At 46.8% G+C, this 12,772-nt stretch overlaps 1 protein-coding gene across 3 annotated transcripts in view; it reads left to right on the top strand.

Annotated features, from left to right (window-relative positions):
- Positions 1-12,772, top strand: part of CASC4 (cancer susceptibility candidate 4) — an 87,394-nt gene that overhangs the window by 38,738 nt on the left and 35,884 nt on the right. For all 3 annotated transcript variants that reach the window (XM_018053827.1, XM_018053828.1, XM_018053826.1), the window contains exons 5-6: positions 4,176-4,320; positions 4,614-4,694. In XM_018053827.1, coding sequence (XP_017909316.1) covers positions 4,176-4,320; positions 4,614-4,694 — 226 coding nt within the window. The remainder of the gene's footprint in view (positions 1-4,175; positions 4,321-4,613; positions 4,695-12,772) is intronic.

Here is a 12,772-nt window from a genome sequence, read left to right as displayed (position 1 = left end):
AATATTATGGAAGTCCTGCTAGAAACAGAAGGAATTTTAAATTTACAAGCCTTGACGACACTCGTCTCTCACGCCCTGCAGTCTAGTCTGCCCAGCTATCGTCTGCATAAAGGCTTGTGATGTAGAGTAAAGAGAGGCTGAAGAGCGAACAGTGTTTTCCTTGGTCTTTGGTGGTCTCACATCTAAAGGACTGGAAGCTCAGGAAACCAGGTTTCCATGCTCTGTTTTTTCACCATTTTGCAACATGATATTGAGGGCATCTTTTTTTTAACCATAAAGTGAAACAGCTCCTGTCTGTCTGCAGCCTTCCTTGCAGAGACGTGGGGTAGGTTGCGGGGAGATGGCAGGCATGAGTGAGCTGCCTTAGTGGGGCTGAGGCCCGGGGGCAGCCAGTAGACACTGCTGGGACCCTGCGTGCGCAGAGGTGCATAGCAGTGGTTTGGCCGAGAGTTTGTTCGCTTTTCCTGTAAGATCTTAACAGAGAAACCTGAGCGAGGTCTCTGAGCAACCCTGCAGAACTGGTGGCCCAGCCGATAGAGCGTCCGTCTACAGTGCGGGAGACCCGGGTTCGAGCCCTGGGTTGGGAAGATCCCCTGGAGAAGGAAATGGCAATCCACTCCAGTACTGTTGCCTGGAAAATCCCATGGACAGAGGAGCCTGGTACGCTACAGTCTATGAGGTCGCAAAGAGTTGGACACGACTGAGCAACTTCACTTCACTTTATAGAACACAAATGGAGAAGGCAATGGCACCCCACTCCAGCACTCTTGCCTGGAAAATCCCATGGACGGAGGAGCCTGGTGGGCTGCAGTCCATGGGGTTGCTAAGAGTCGGACACGACTGAGCAACTTCACTTTAACTTTTCATTTTCATGCATTGGAGAAGGAAATGGCAACCTGCTCCAGTATTCTTGCCTGGAGAATCCGAGGGATGGGGGAGCCTGGTGGGCTGCCGTCTATGGGGTCGCACAGAGTCGGACACGACTGAAGCGACTCAGCAGCAGCAGCAGCAGCAGCTTAGAACACAAAAGGATGAGGACCGGAGGCTTGCTGTTGGAACCGCGGTGTCACGAGCCCAGTGTATAAATAATGGGAGAAGTTCGTTCTCTGCTCCCAAGAAGCAGTATCTCAGCTTTTTCCTTTCTTCTGGCAAGTGTAGTTCTCTCTTTCTGCTCTTCTATTTTAGCCTATTTTTATATTGTTAATTAACTAATATCCTGCCCCGTTCTTTGCCCTTATCCTGCCCTAAATGGAACAAGGTGGAGAGAAATAGAGGCGCTTAACCTTAAGTTCTCTTAAGAGAACGTCTTTCTAGGATGACACACCAGCGCCTCGTTCTGCTCCTCATCCTCAGTTTGTATTCTTCAGCTACCATGACTTAATTCTGTGAAATCTGAGTTGTTTTTCACAGGTACAAATCCATTATAAGCTATAAGAAACAAGCATAAGGTGTGTTCAGGGATTTTTTTCTTAACCAAGTACATGCCTGTCTTAGAAATTACTCTAAGGAAGGGGTCAGCAAACTAACTGCAACCTCCTGCCTTTTTTTTCCATACTGCCCATCAGCCAAAAAAAGTGGTTATTGCATTTTAAAAATGGTTAAAAAATCAAAAGAATGTTTTATGACATGGGAAAGCTGTAAGAGACTCGAATCTCAGTGTCTAGAAATACAGTTTATTAGAGCACAGCCACCCTCATTTCTGCACTGCTTTCCTCTGTCACAAAGGAAGGTAAGTTGTTACAGACCAGTGGAGACTTGGGTTCCCAGGTGGCTCAGTGGTGAAGAACCCTCCTGCCAGCACAGGACACCTGGAAGACACAGGTCCTGTCCCTGGGTTGGGAAGATCCCCTGGAGAAGGAAATGGCAGTCCACTCCAGCCAGAGGAGCCTGCAGGGGACAGTCCCTGGGGTCGCAGAGTCGGGCACAACTGAGCGCAGAGGAGACTTGAGAAGGCCTGGTGCTGAGATGTGGTGCAGTGAAGTGCGAGTGAGTGAATTGGTGCATGCAGCGTGACGTCCCGGATTGGGTCCTGGAACAGAAGAAGGCCTTAATGGAAAACGTAGTGAAGTCTAAGTGAAGGCTGGAGTTTAGTTAATAATGTACTAATGTTGTTTTCTTAGGTTTGCAAATGTATCATGCTAATGTGATGTTAACACTAAGGGAAATTGAGTGATTGGTAATTACTTTTCTATAAATTTGAAATATTTCAGAGTAAAAACTATATTTAAAAAGGAACTAGGTGGCCCCCTTACCAAATCAACAACATTGTGCTTAGAAAGCCATCCTATTTTATTAATTGTATTTATTATTGTCCATTCGCAGAAAACTGTTGCGTTAATAATGAATCAAAGGACAATACCTTTGCTAAGTGTTTTAAATGGAGAAGTATTTTGGGCCAGTAGTTTGTTGGCTTTTAAGTCTTGCTTGTTTGTTTCACCCATATCATAAAGCCGTAGAGCGCGTACTGTGGAAGCTGCCTCATGATGCGGCATCACAGTGAAGATGCGCAGAGGTGCAGGGTGGCTTAGGGTGTGCACCTCACGGGCTTCCTCGCCTTTGGCCTTTGCACTGACACGCTCAGGAGTTTCAGTTCATCCTGTCATGCGCCAGCAGTTAAGCGCTGAAAATTGGCTCTTGCTTATCAAGTTCCCAAATCCTGTGGGAGGAAGAAAGATGGTTTGAAGCCCTTTCCACACTTCTCCATCTTTGTAATCTTGAGCAAACTATATAACTTCTTTAAGCCTCAGTTTTATTTTGTTTTCCTTAAAACTGTTCGCTATCTCTGCCAGAGGACAGGCTTGAAAACAAGTTGCAGACTGTGAGACATGGCAGAGGTATTGCCTGGCCCACCGGAATACCTACACTTGGCGGTCAAAGTGCCCGTTCACCGTGACCAGCGCTCGCCGCTCGGCTCCTGTGTTTCTGGAGCTCCTGTGGATTTCGTAGTGCCGTTGTTTTTCATAACGTTACCAGTGGTTACACTGCATAGTGCCTTAGAGTTGGCAAAGCATTTAATGTCAATATTATTATGCATTAAGTATTACTATGGCAACCCAAGCATGTGGACTTGATCCGTCCCTCTCCCAGTTTTCTGTGAGACAGCTCAACCAGGTAAGAGAAAACTAGGCCCCACAGGATTGAATCAGGCTTAATCATAACCTGCACTCCACTCCAGTACTCTTGCCTGGAGAATCCCGTGGACGGAGGAGCCTGGTGGGCTGCAGTCCATGCGGTCGCTAAGAGTCGGACATGACTGAGCGACTTCACTTTCCCTTTTCACTTTCCTGCACTGGAGAAGGAAATGGCAACCCACTCCAGTGTTCTTGCCTGGAGAATCCCGGGGACGGGGGAGCCTGGTGGGCCGCCGTCCATGGGGTCGCACAGAGTCGGACACGACTGAAGCTTCTCAGCAGCCGCAGCAGGCATAACCTGAAGATCCAAGGTTCCCCGGAGGCGCTATGGTCAGGTGAGGGAGGTCACAGGGAGCACTGGCTTGCGCGCTGCTCTGCCGTCCTCCCTGTGCTTGGGTGGCGGAGCACCTGGGAAGAGTTTCCTGTCTTCCGCCTTGCTGCTTCTGCTTGGGGAAGAACCTGAGTGTCGATAGCCATCGATCCCACTTGAGGGGGTTCCTGGGTGCCGGCCTCCTGCTGTCTGCTCTCCTGCTTGGTTAAAACATGCCGTCCAGAACCCATGCTCCCCCGAGGCCTCTGCAGCCAGCGCTCAGCAAGACTGTCTTCTGACAGAGTCACTCCCTCAGCATAGCCAAAGGGTGTTATCTCTGCCTGACATTTTAGGCCATTTGTTGTAATTAGAGACTTAAAAAAAAATACTTATTCTTTGACTTCATATTAGGTATAAAAACTGAACAAAAAAATAATATTACGTCCCACATCTCTTAAGTGTTTGGAATTTGGACCCATGGTATGTATTTCAGAATATTTAGTCAAAAAAATGAACTATTTCAGAATATTTAGTTAATATTAAATATCAACATTTAGTTAATAAAATGAACTGTTTCGGAATATTAAGTGTTTGGAATTTGGACCCATGGTACGTATTTCCAAAAAAATGAACTGTTTCAGAATGTCTAGTTAACACAGCAATGTTTAGTTGTGCCAATCGTTTAACATTCTGAGCTGAAAAATACTTACTGCTGGCAAATCTTACTCTTACAGCAAGAGGCCCACAAGTTTGAATCAAAAGGTGGAAATGAGCTGGATTCGGATAATCATGCAGTGCCTAAAAGCACTCCGGAAGCTGCTGAGGACGGTGCAGGCAAGAACGGAGAGCCCTCGAGCCGCCACCTTCCACACGGGAAAGGTGCTGCCACTATCTTATGTTAAGATGGAATTGACTTCTTCTCACTTTGAAGTGAACGTTTTCGGTCATAAAGAATATTGTTTGATTTTACTTCCGTTATGTGTAGGTATCTGTTTCAAATGTGGATCCTTTAACAGAGAAGAAAAAAATAATGTCTATAGAGTTATACCTGTGTCCAAAGCAAGATTTATAGATACTCATTCGATGTAGCCCATTGCTTTACAAACTGATTGTTACATTCCTTCAGTGTATGTAAGGAAAAATACAGAATTATGTTTTTGTTACTTGAGCAGAACAAATCAAACGAGGTGGTGATGCAGGCATGCCTGGAATAGAAGAGAATGACCTTGCAAAAGCTGAAGATGTTCCTGTTGGTAAGTAAGAGTTATTAGATTTTAGCTGAAGCAATCATCTTATTTTTCATGTGACTTGTTTTTTTTTGAGTAACACCTGAGAAAAGTCATATATATCTTGGGGACCACTATTTTCAGTTAACTAGGTGAGGTGAGGTGAGGTGAAGTCGCTCAGTCATGTCTGACTCTTTGCGACCCCATGGACTGTAGCCTACCAGGCTCCTCCATCCATGGGATTCTCCAGGCAAGAATACTGGAGTGGGTTGCCATTTCCTTCTCGGGATCTTCCCGACCCAGGGATCGAACCCAGGTCTCCTGCATTGGAGGCAGACGCTTTAACCTCTGAGCCACCAGGGATTAATTCCCAGAATATAATTGCTTTAGATATAATTTTTATGGAAAATTTTGCTAAAGTGTATAAATACTTGTTTTTGCCTGAAGAGTCAAACATATTTGAACTTTTTCTTGATGACTCAAGCGTTATTGCTCATGACAGTTATGCTATATGTTCAAGCTGCTTAAAGTATACGTGGTTTCTTTCTCCCAGGCTGAATGTTCCTAGATTGTGGTGGTGTCGGTATGCTTTGATATGGCAGAATAATACCCTTATGTAGGCTTTTAGGACTTGGCATGTCGTTTCAGCTAATCACCCTGCAGTTTAAGCAGCTTATTCCCTTTCCCCCCTCTTAGGGCCACTTCTGCTCAGCGTACGTCTCTTCATTAACGCGTCTGCGTCTTTCTCTCTGTTCGGTCCGTATCACTGCTGCTGTCCTAATCCCATGCAGCTTTTTTTCGTGTCTCCCTGTTTTTCTTACCATTTCTATGTTTGTCTCTTAGCTGTCGTAGATACCCTTCCATGCTGACTCCAATTTATTCTGAAAAATAGGAAGTAACAGCATATCTTTGGTTCTTCTTAGCTGTTTTCATTCCTTTTCAATCTCCGTGATTATTTCTGTAGTTATAGCTCATTGTTTGTGGCTGAAATTGCTGAGTGTCTGAGGTCCAAGTGAATGAATGAATATCAACAACGCTGCAATCTATGAACATTTAGCCTGAAAGAAATAAACCACTTATACTTTTAGTAAACATAAGTAGCTTGAACACAGCATAACTGTCATGAGCAATAACTCTGAGTCATCAAGAAAAAGTTCAGATATGTTTGACTCTTAAGGCAAAAACAATTAGTCCTTTCCATGTATAGTTTTCCTATCTTCTCAAATTCTTTCATATCCATATTCTTTTGAGTTGCCAGTTCAGTGTATTTCCTCAAAGTAAAGTTCAGGGCAAGAGCAAGAACATGAGTTCATAAATAAGGAGTAAGGATGATCATGTGTTTTTTTGTAAGGCCATGAAGTAATCCAGTGATTCTTAAAGTATGGTTCTTGAACCAGCAGTGTCAGCCTTACCCAGGGACTTATTTAACAGAAACGCATATTCTTAGGTCCCGTTCCAGATGGACAGCGTAAGAAATTCTTGGAATGTAGCCGAACAGACTGCATTTTAACAAGCTCTCCAGGTGATTTTGGTCTTTGCTAATGTTTTAGAACCACTGGCTTCGATGTTAAAGAAATATTGAGGGCAAGGACCATGGATTCTTCGGAATTTTTGCCGTACTTACCCTAGTCCTAGACTCCCTGAGGTTTAGGTTGATTATAAAGATATTGTGCTTACTTTTTAAAAATTAAATGGAAGGTTCTTTAAATTCTATAGTGCCTTATAATTTTCAGAAGTTTCACACGCATGATTCCCTATGGCCCCATAAGACAGCTGCCTTTTGCCGCCTGCCCTACAGCCCCCCTTTTTGCCCTCTCCCCACGGGTGACCAGTAGGGTGTTCTCTTTATCTGTGAGTCTGCTCCTCTGCTTCCTTTCTGTCCTAATCACTAGCTTGTTGTAGTTTTTATGTTCCGCATGTGAGTGACATCACCAGCGTTATCTTCCTGTCTGACTCACTTCATTTAGCAAAATGCCCTCCAAGTCCGTACATGTTGCTGCAAATGACGAAAGTTCACTCTTTTCCACGGCTGAGTAGTATTCCTCTGTGTGTGTGTGTGCGCGCGTGTGTGCGTGTGTGTGCGTGCACGCGTGTGTGTGCGTGTGTGTGCGCGTGCGTGCGTGTGCGTGTGCGTGCGTGCACGTGTGCGTGCGTGCGCGTGTGTGTGCGTGCGTGTGCGTGCGCGTGTGTGCGCGTGCGTGCGTGTGCGTGTGCGCGTGTGTGTGCGTGTGTGTGCACGTGTGTGTGCGTGCACGTGTGCGCGTGTGCACGTGTGCGCGCGCGTGCGTGTGCGCGTGCGTGTGCGCGTGTGTGTGCGTGTGCGCGCGCGTGTGTGTGTGCGTGCGCGCGTGTGCGTGCGTGCACGCGTGTGTGCGTGCGTGTGTGTGCGCGCGCGCGCGTGTGTGCGTGCGTGTGTGTATGCGTGTGTGCGCGCGTGTGTGTGTGCGTGTGTCTGTGCGTGCACGCGCACCACATCTTCTTTGTCTGCTCAGCTGCTTTTGGACCCTTAGGTTGCTTCCGTATCTTGGCGCTTGTAAATGACGCCGCTGAGAACACTAGGGTGCACGTATCTTTCCGCACAGCGGTGCTGCTGCTTGCGTGTTTACCCTGGGGTGAGCCGCTGGGCCATACGGCAGCTCTGGTCTTAGTGTCTGAAAAACCGCCACAGTGTTTTCCACCGCGGCTGCACCAGTTTATGTTCGCACCAACAGTGCGCCAGTGGATTAGTCGTCCTTTAGCTTTGATTTTCTGAATTTGAAAATGATGTGCTGTGAAGAAGTCTTTTTGTCTGTTTGGGCGTTTATCTTGCTCTGTGTTCTCTGAGCTTCCTGGATCTGTAGTTTTTTGTTTGACATTAATTTGGCAGAAATTCTGTCATTATACGTCAGATGTTTCTTCTGTTCTTTTCTCTCTTCTTCTGGTATTCTCATTACACATACGTTACCCTTTTTACGGTTGTCTTAGGTACTTGGTTCTGTTTTTTCCCATTCTTTGTCCTCTTTGCTTTTCTGTTTTTGAGGATGCTGTCGATAAATCCTTTAACTCAGAGCTTCTTTCCTCAGTTTTGTCCAGCCTACTAATAATCCCGTCAGAGGCATTCTTCACCTCTGTTACAGTGTTTTCGATCTCTAGTATTTCTGTTTTATTCTTTCTAGGGTTTCTGTCTCTGTAGTTCGATTGCCCGTCTATTCCCGCATGCTGTCTACTTGGTCCGACAGAGTTCTTAGCATCATAGCTGCGGTTCTTTTGCGGCCCCGGGCGATAGCCCCCCATTCCTGCCGAGTCTGTTCGGAAGCTGGCTCTCTGTTCAGGGCAGTCCGTGCCTCTCAGTGTGCCTTGTGGGTTTCCTTGATGCCTTGGCGTGGCGCACACACCGGGGCAGCGCCCCTGCCGTTCCCTGGTGCTGAGCTGTGGGGAGGGCACGCACTCCTGGCTCTGCAGTTGGCTCTCAGCCTTTCAGCGAGCCTGCGCCTCTGGAGTCTGAACTTCACAAGTGCTTCTCAGTTTTTTCCTTCCCCTCTGAGGTCGGACCGGGTGGCTTGAGGGAGCTAGAGTTGGGTGTTTTCCTTCCATAGGCCACTTAGACTCTGATAATGCCCTAGCAAGCGAGGTGCTGTTTACCTGGTTTCTGCAAAGGGCAGACCTTACTAGGGACAGAAAGCTTTGTGTCCTTTTGCCCTCCCCCAACCCTCAGGGGGCTTTCTCCAGTATTTACCTGGGAATCTACTTGAGCTCCTGGAGTAAATTCCCTGACTTTGTGGGAGCCCTCTCTGTGACTGGGGCCCCCTAGAGTTTAACTCTGTGCTGTTCACACTGAGCCTCTGATTTTACTCTGAGCTGTCCGCACTGAGCCTCTGGCAACTAACCAGGTGCAGCTCAGGGCTCCCCGCCCTGGCTCCTGTGGCAGCTTCTGCTCGTTCGCCTCTCCTGTAAGCCGAGACTCCCCGCATGTGTCTGTCTCTCTCATAGGATGGTACCAGTCTGCTCTGTGTCTTCCTCTTTCTTATGGACCCAGAAGAGCTGTTGATTTTTCAGCCTGTTTGAGCTGTTTCCTTGTTGTTAGGATACAGTGGCAACTTCTAAGCTCCTTATATGCAGACCCAGGAACCAGAAGTCTTCTGGATTAATTTTGAATCTCTGGACTGTTGGTGCTTTTACAGAAGAATTTTGAGTATAAAGACTATTTGAATATAGTCACTGGTGAAAAGAAACTCTGAGTTGTACAGTCCGTCAGGGCGAACACAGAGCAAAGCCGTGCTGTGTCTTCGTGCCTTGAGAGCGCAGTGTGCTCATGCCTTGCACATCCAGGGTCCCAATAAATGTGTGCGGTTGAATTTCCAGAATATCCTTAGTGGCGGGGTAGTGGTCTCTAGAGGCAAACTGCTGGATTTGGACCCTTGGCTCTGCCATTTCACAGGCATGTGACCATTTATTTGCCCTTATCCTTATCAATGAGATGGGATTGTAAGTTTCAACCTCATAGGGTGGATGTGAGGTTTGAATGTAAAGCTCCAAGAGGCTTGGTGGTAAAGAATCCCCCTGCAAGGCAGGAGATACAGGTTCAATTCCTTGATTGGGAAGATCCCCTGGATAAGGAAACGGCAATCCACTCCAGTATTTTCGCCTGGGAAATCCCGTAGACAGAGGAGCCTGGCGGCTGCAGTCCAGGGAGCTGCAGAGAGTCAGACGGGACTGAGCAAATGAACAGCAGCCGCCAAGAGCAGCGCCCAGCACGTGGCCTGCGCTGCGCACCGTCAGCCCCAGCCGCCACCGCTGCTGCCGCGACCGCTTATGTCATTAGGAGCGTGCTCTGGTCTCCCTGTCACTCCTGTTATGGAGTGTTGTCTCTTCTCCCTGAAGTCATCTGTGTAACAGTTCTCTACACCAGCACAAGTTCCGGTGTGTATGTGGGCTCCCTAGTGACTGCAGAGCAACAGTCCCACAGAGGGAGTAGAGAAGAGAGCACGTGCTTGTGAAGTAAAAGCCGACTCACGTGCTGGTGGCAGTGTTGTTGACGATGCAGGACGGCACTGGAGACCGCAGCAGAGCGCTGCTGAGCCACCCGGAGATGCAGCTCCGGAGCGGCCACGCGGCACACAGCCCGCGCCTGCGGTCAGCGTGGTGCTTGACGCTTCAGCTTCCAGAGACAGGGAGCCAGGTCTCAATGGGTTTGGTTTGTTTTTAATGTCAGTGTGGAGCTAGTCACAAGATTCTACAGGAGTCTTGCAGCTTAGATTTAGAAACATTCCAAATACATAGAAAAACATAGAGAATAATATAATGAATAGTCAAGTATCCGCTGCCGTCTAAAAATTAAAAAAACAGAAAAATAATGTAACATCTTGCCACATGTGTTTCAGATACTTCTGTTATTGGTATTATTGTTAAAGGAAAAAGACATAACCGATTAATTGAAGCCTCCCTTTGTCCCCTCCAGACCCCAGTCCTGCCTCTTTTCCCCAGATACGCTATGATATCTATTTCCCAGATATCTATTCTCCAGACACACTATATACAGAGAAGATACACTATGCTGAGATTCAGTCAGTTCAGTTCAGTCGCTCAGGCGCATCCGACTCTTTGCGACCCCATGAATCGCAGCACGCCAGGCCTCCCTGTCCACCACCATGTCCACCACCATCTCCCGGAGTTCACTCAGACTCACGTCCATCGAGCCGGTGATGGCATCCAGCCAGCTCATCCTCTGTCGTCCCCTTCTCCTCCTGCCCCCAATCCCTCCCAGCATCAGAGTCTTTTCCAATGAGTCAACTCTTCGCATGAGGTGGCCAAAGTACTGGAGTTTCAGCTTTAGTATCATTCCCTCCAAAGAAATCCCAGGGCTGATCTCCTTTAGGATGGACTGGTTGGACCTCCTTGCAGTCCAAGGGACTCTCAAGAGTCTTCTCCAACACCACAGTTCAAAAGCATCAGTTCTTGCTGAGATTGGTGCATGTCAATTCCATACATTTTTTAGGCTTTAAGGCCTTTGTAAACATCTGGAAAGCTACACAGTGCTGTTTTGTCAGCTCCTTGAACTTAACTAAGCGATGGCTGGGGCTCACCCGGTGGCCCCACGACCCCGCGGTCGGGGCCGCATGTTCCCAGTGCAGGGGCGTGGGTCCGACCCCCGGTCCGGGAACTGAGGTCCCACGTGCCACGTGGTGCAGCCAAGAGGTAATAAGAAGCAAACGATGTCTTACTGTGTCTTATTCTGCAGCTTGTTTCTTCGCCTCAGTATTTTGCTTTTGAGACTTGCCTGCATTATACCTATGGCTTTTTAACAGTTATAATTCTTTCACTGTATAAATACACCATAATTCATCTATTCATGTGTAATGAACAGGCCACTTCCAGTTTTTTGTTGTTTAAAACAGAGTACAGTGGGCATTCCTAGATGCGTGTTTTCCTGTGCACGTGAGAGTCGGGATGCTTCTAGAGCTTGATTAGTACATGGATATAAAAAGGTGAGGCTGTTGTCGTCTAGAGGTCAGGCCTGGGGGTCTGGCTGTCCTGAGCCCTACCCAGTTACTGAGTGTTGAGATCAACAGCTCAGCAGTCTGTTAATCTGTAAACAGGTCCCAGCACAGTGGCTGCAAAGCTCAGCACAGGGATGTGACCCTAGAAGAAAATTCTCGCATCGCAGGGTATCCTCACCTTTACCATTCTTACACCAGCTCACATTTCTGCCAGTGACATGTGACAGTTTCGGTTATCCACATCCTTGCTGATATTTGGGTTTGCTATACTTTAAACTCTTTGCCAGTCTGAAATGATACCTTAAATTTGTCTTGGTATTAATTTCATTAAACATCTCTTCATATTTGTATTGGCCATTTTTGTTGCCTTCTATGATTTGCGTGGTGATAATTTTTGCCCATTTTTCTATTGGATTGTTGGTGTTTTCCGTACTGACTCTTAAGAGTTCCTTAACAGTACGCAGTGCAAATATTTTTCCATGTTATGCATATTAACAGAGAGGAAAACCTTATTTCTTACTTGAAAATTTACTCAAACTCAGTAAAAATCACCTCTAATGATTTACTTTGGGGGAAACGCCTTAAAGATGCAGAGATTCTTTAGGTGCCTAAGCAGTTGGAAGTTCTTTTCTACTTCAATAATTTATAAAGAAAAGTAACTCCTTTTGGTTTTCTAATGTTAGGTAGAGCTACTCTATTTATAAGATAAGTTATTTTTTAGAACAGAAGGCTTCTACCTTGGCCATATACTGGAATCATGGTGAGGTTAAAAAAAAAAAAGACCAATATCTGAGTCCCACTCCAGAGATGTTTATTGCGTATTTGATGTGAGATGCAGCTAGGGCTCTGAATGTTTAAACGCTTCATAAGCGACTGTATTGTGTAGCCAACCTGGAAGACTGCGCTCGGGGGATTCTCTAGATCTGCACTGCCCAACACACTAGCCGCTGATCACAGGTAGCTGTTTAAGTTCAGTAGACTGAGTAACGGGCTTCCCTGGTGGCGCAGAGGTGGAGTGTCTGCCTGCAGTGCGGGAGCCCCGGGGTTGATCCCTGGGTCGGGAAGAGCTGCCGGAAGAGATGGCAGAAATGGCAACCAACTCCAGGATTCTTGCCTGGAGAATCCGATGGACAGTAGAAGCCTGGTGGGCTACAGTGTTTGGGGTCGCAAAGAGTCGGACACGCCTGAGTGACTTCACTTACTTTACTGAGTGAACTGCGCTTTCACTTCCTCTGTCTCTCACGTCTTCGGTCGTGCTGGCTTCGCGTCCAGTAGTTAACAGTCGCCGGGGCTCCTGGCTGTTGTATCAGCGTGGGTATGGGGCATTTCCATCACTGCAGAAAACCCTATTCGTTAGTGCTGATCGAAACTGGTCGTTGGCTTTGTTTCTGCGGAAAAAGACTGAGGGCAGCGATAGAAAAGCTTCTTTCCATTACATAAGCTTTTGAAAACCTTTTGAATGTTGGTTTCAAAATTTCATAAGGTAATTTTATGAAATACCTACTTAAAAAGTAAATATTTTTAGAATATTAAAGAGAGCATTAAAAAAAAGAGCGATCATTACAGTGATATTTGAGAGGAGAAAAAGGGCAGGTCAGTGTTGATCTTGTTATTTGAGGACATGGCTTT

Source organism: Capra hircus, chromosome 10 (assembly GCF_001704415.2).
Source record: "Capra hircus breed San Clemente chromosome 10, ASM170441v1, whole genome shotgun sequence".
NCBI lineage: Eukaryota > Metazoa > Chordata > Mammalia > Artiodactyla > Bovidae > Capra > Capra hircus.
This window is presented reverse-complemented; position numbering and strand designations above follow the sequence as displayed.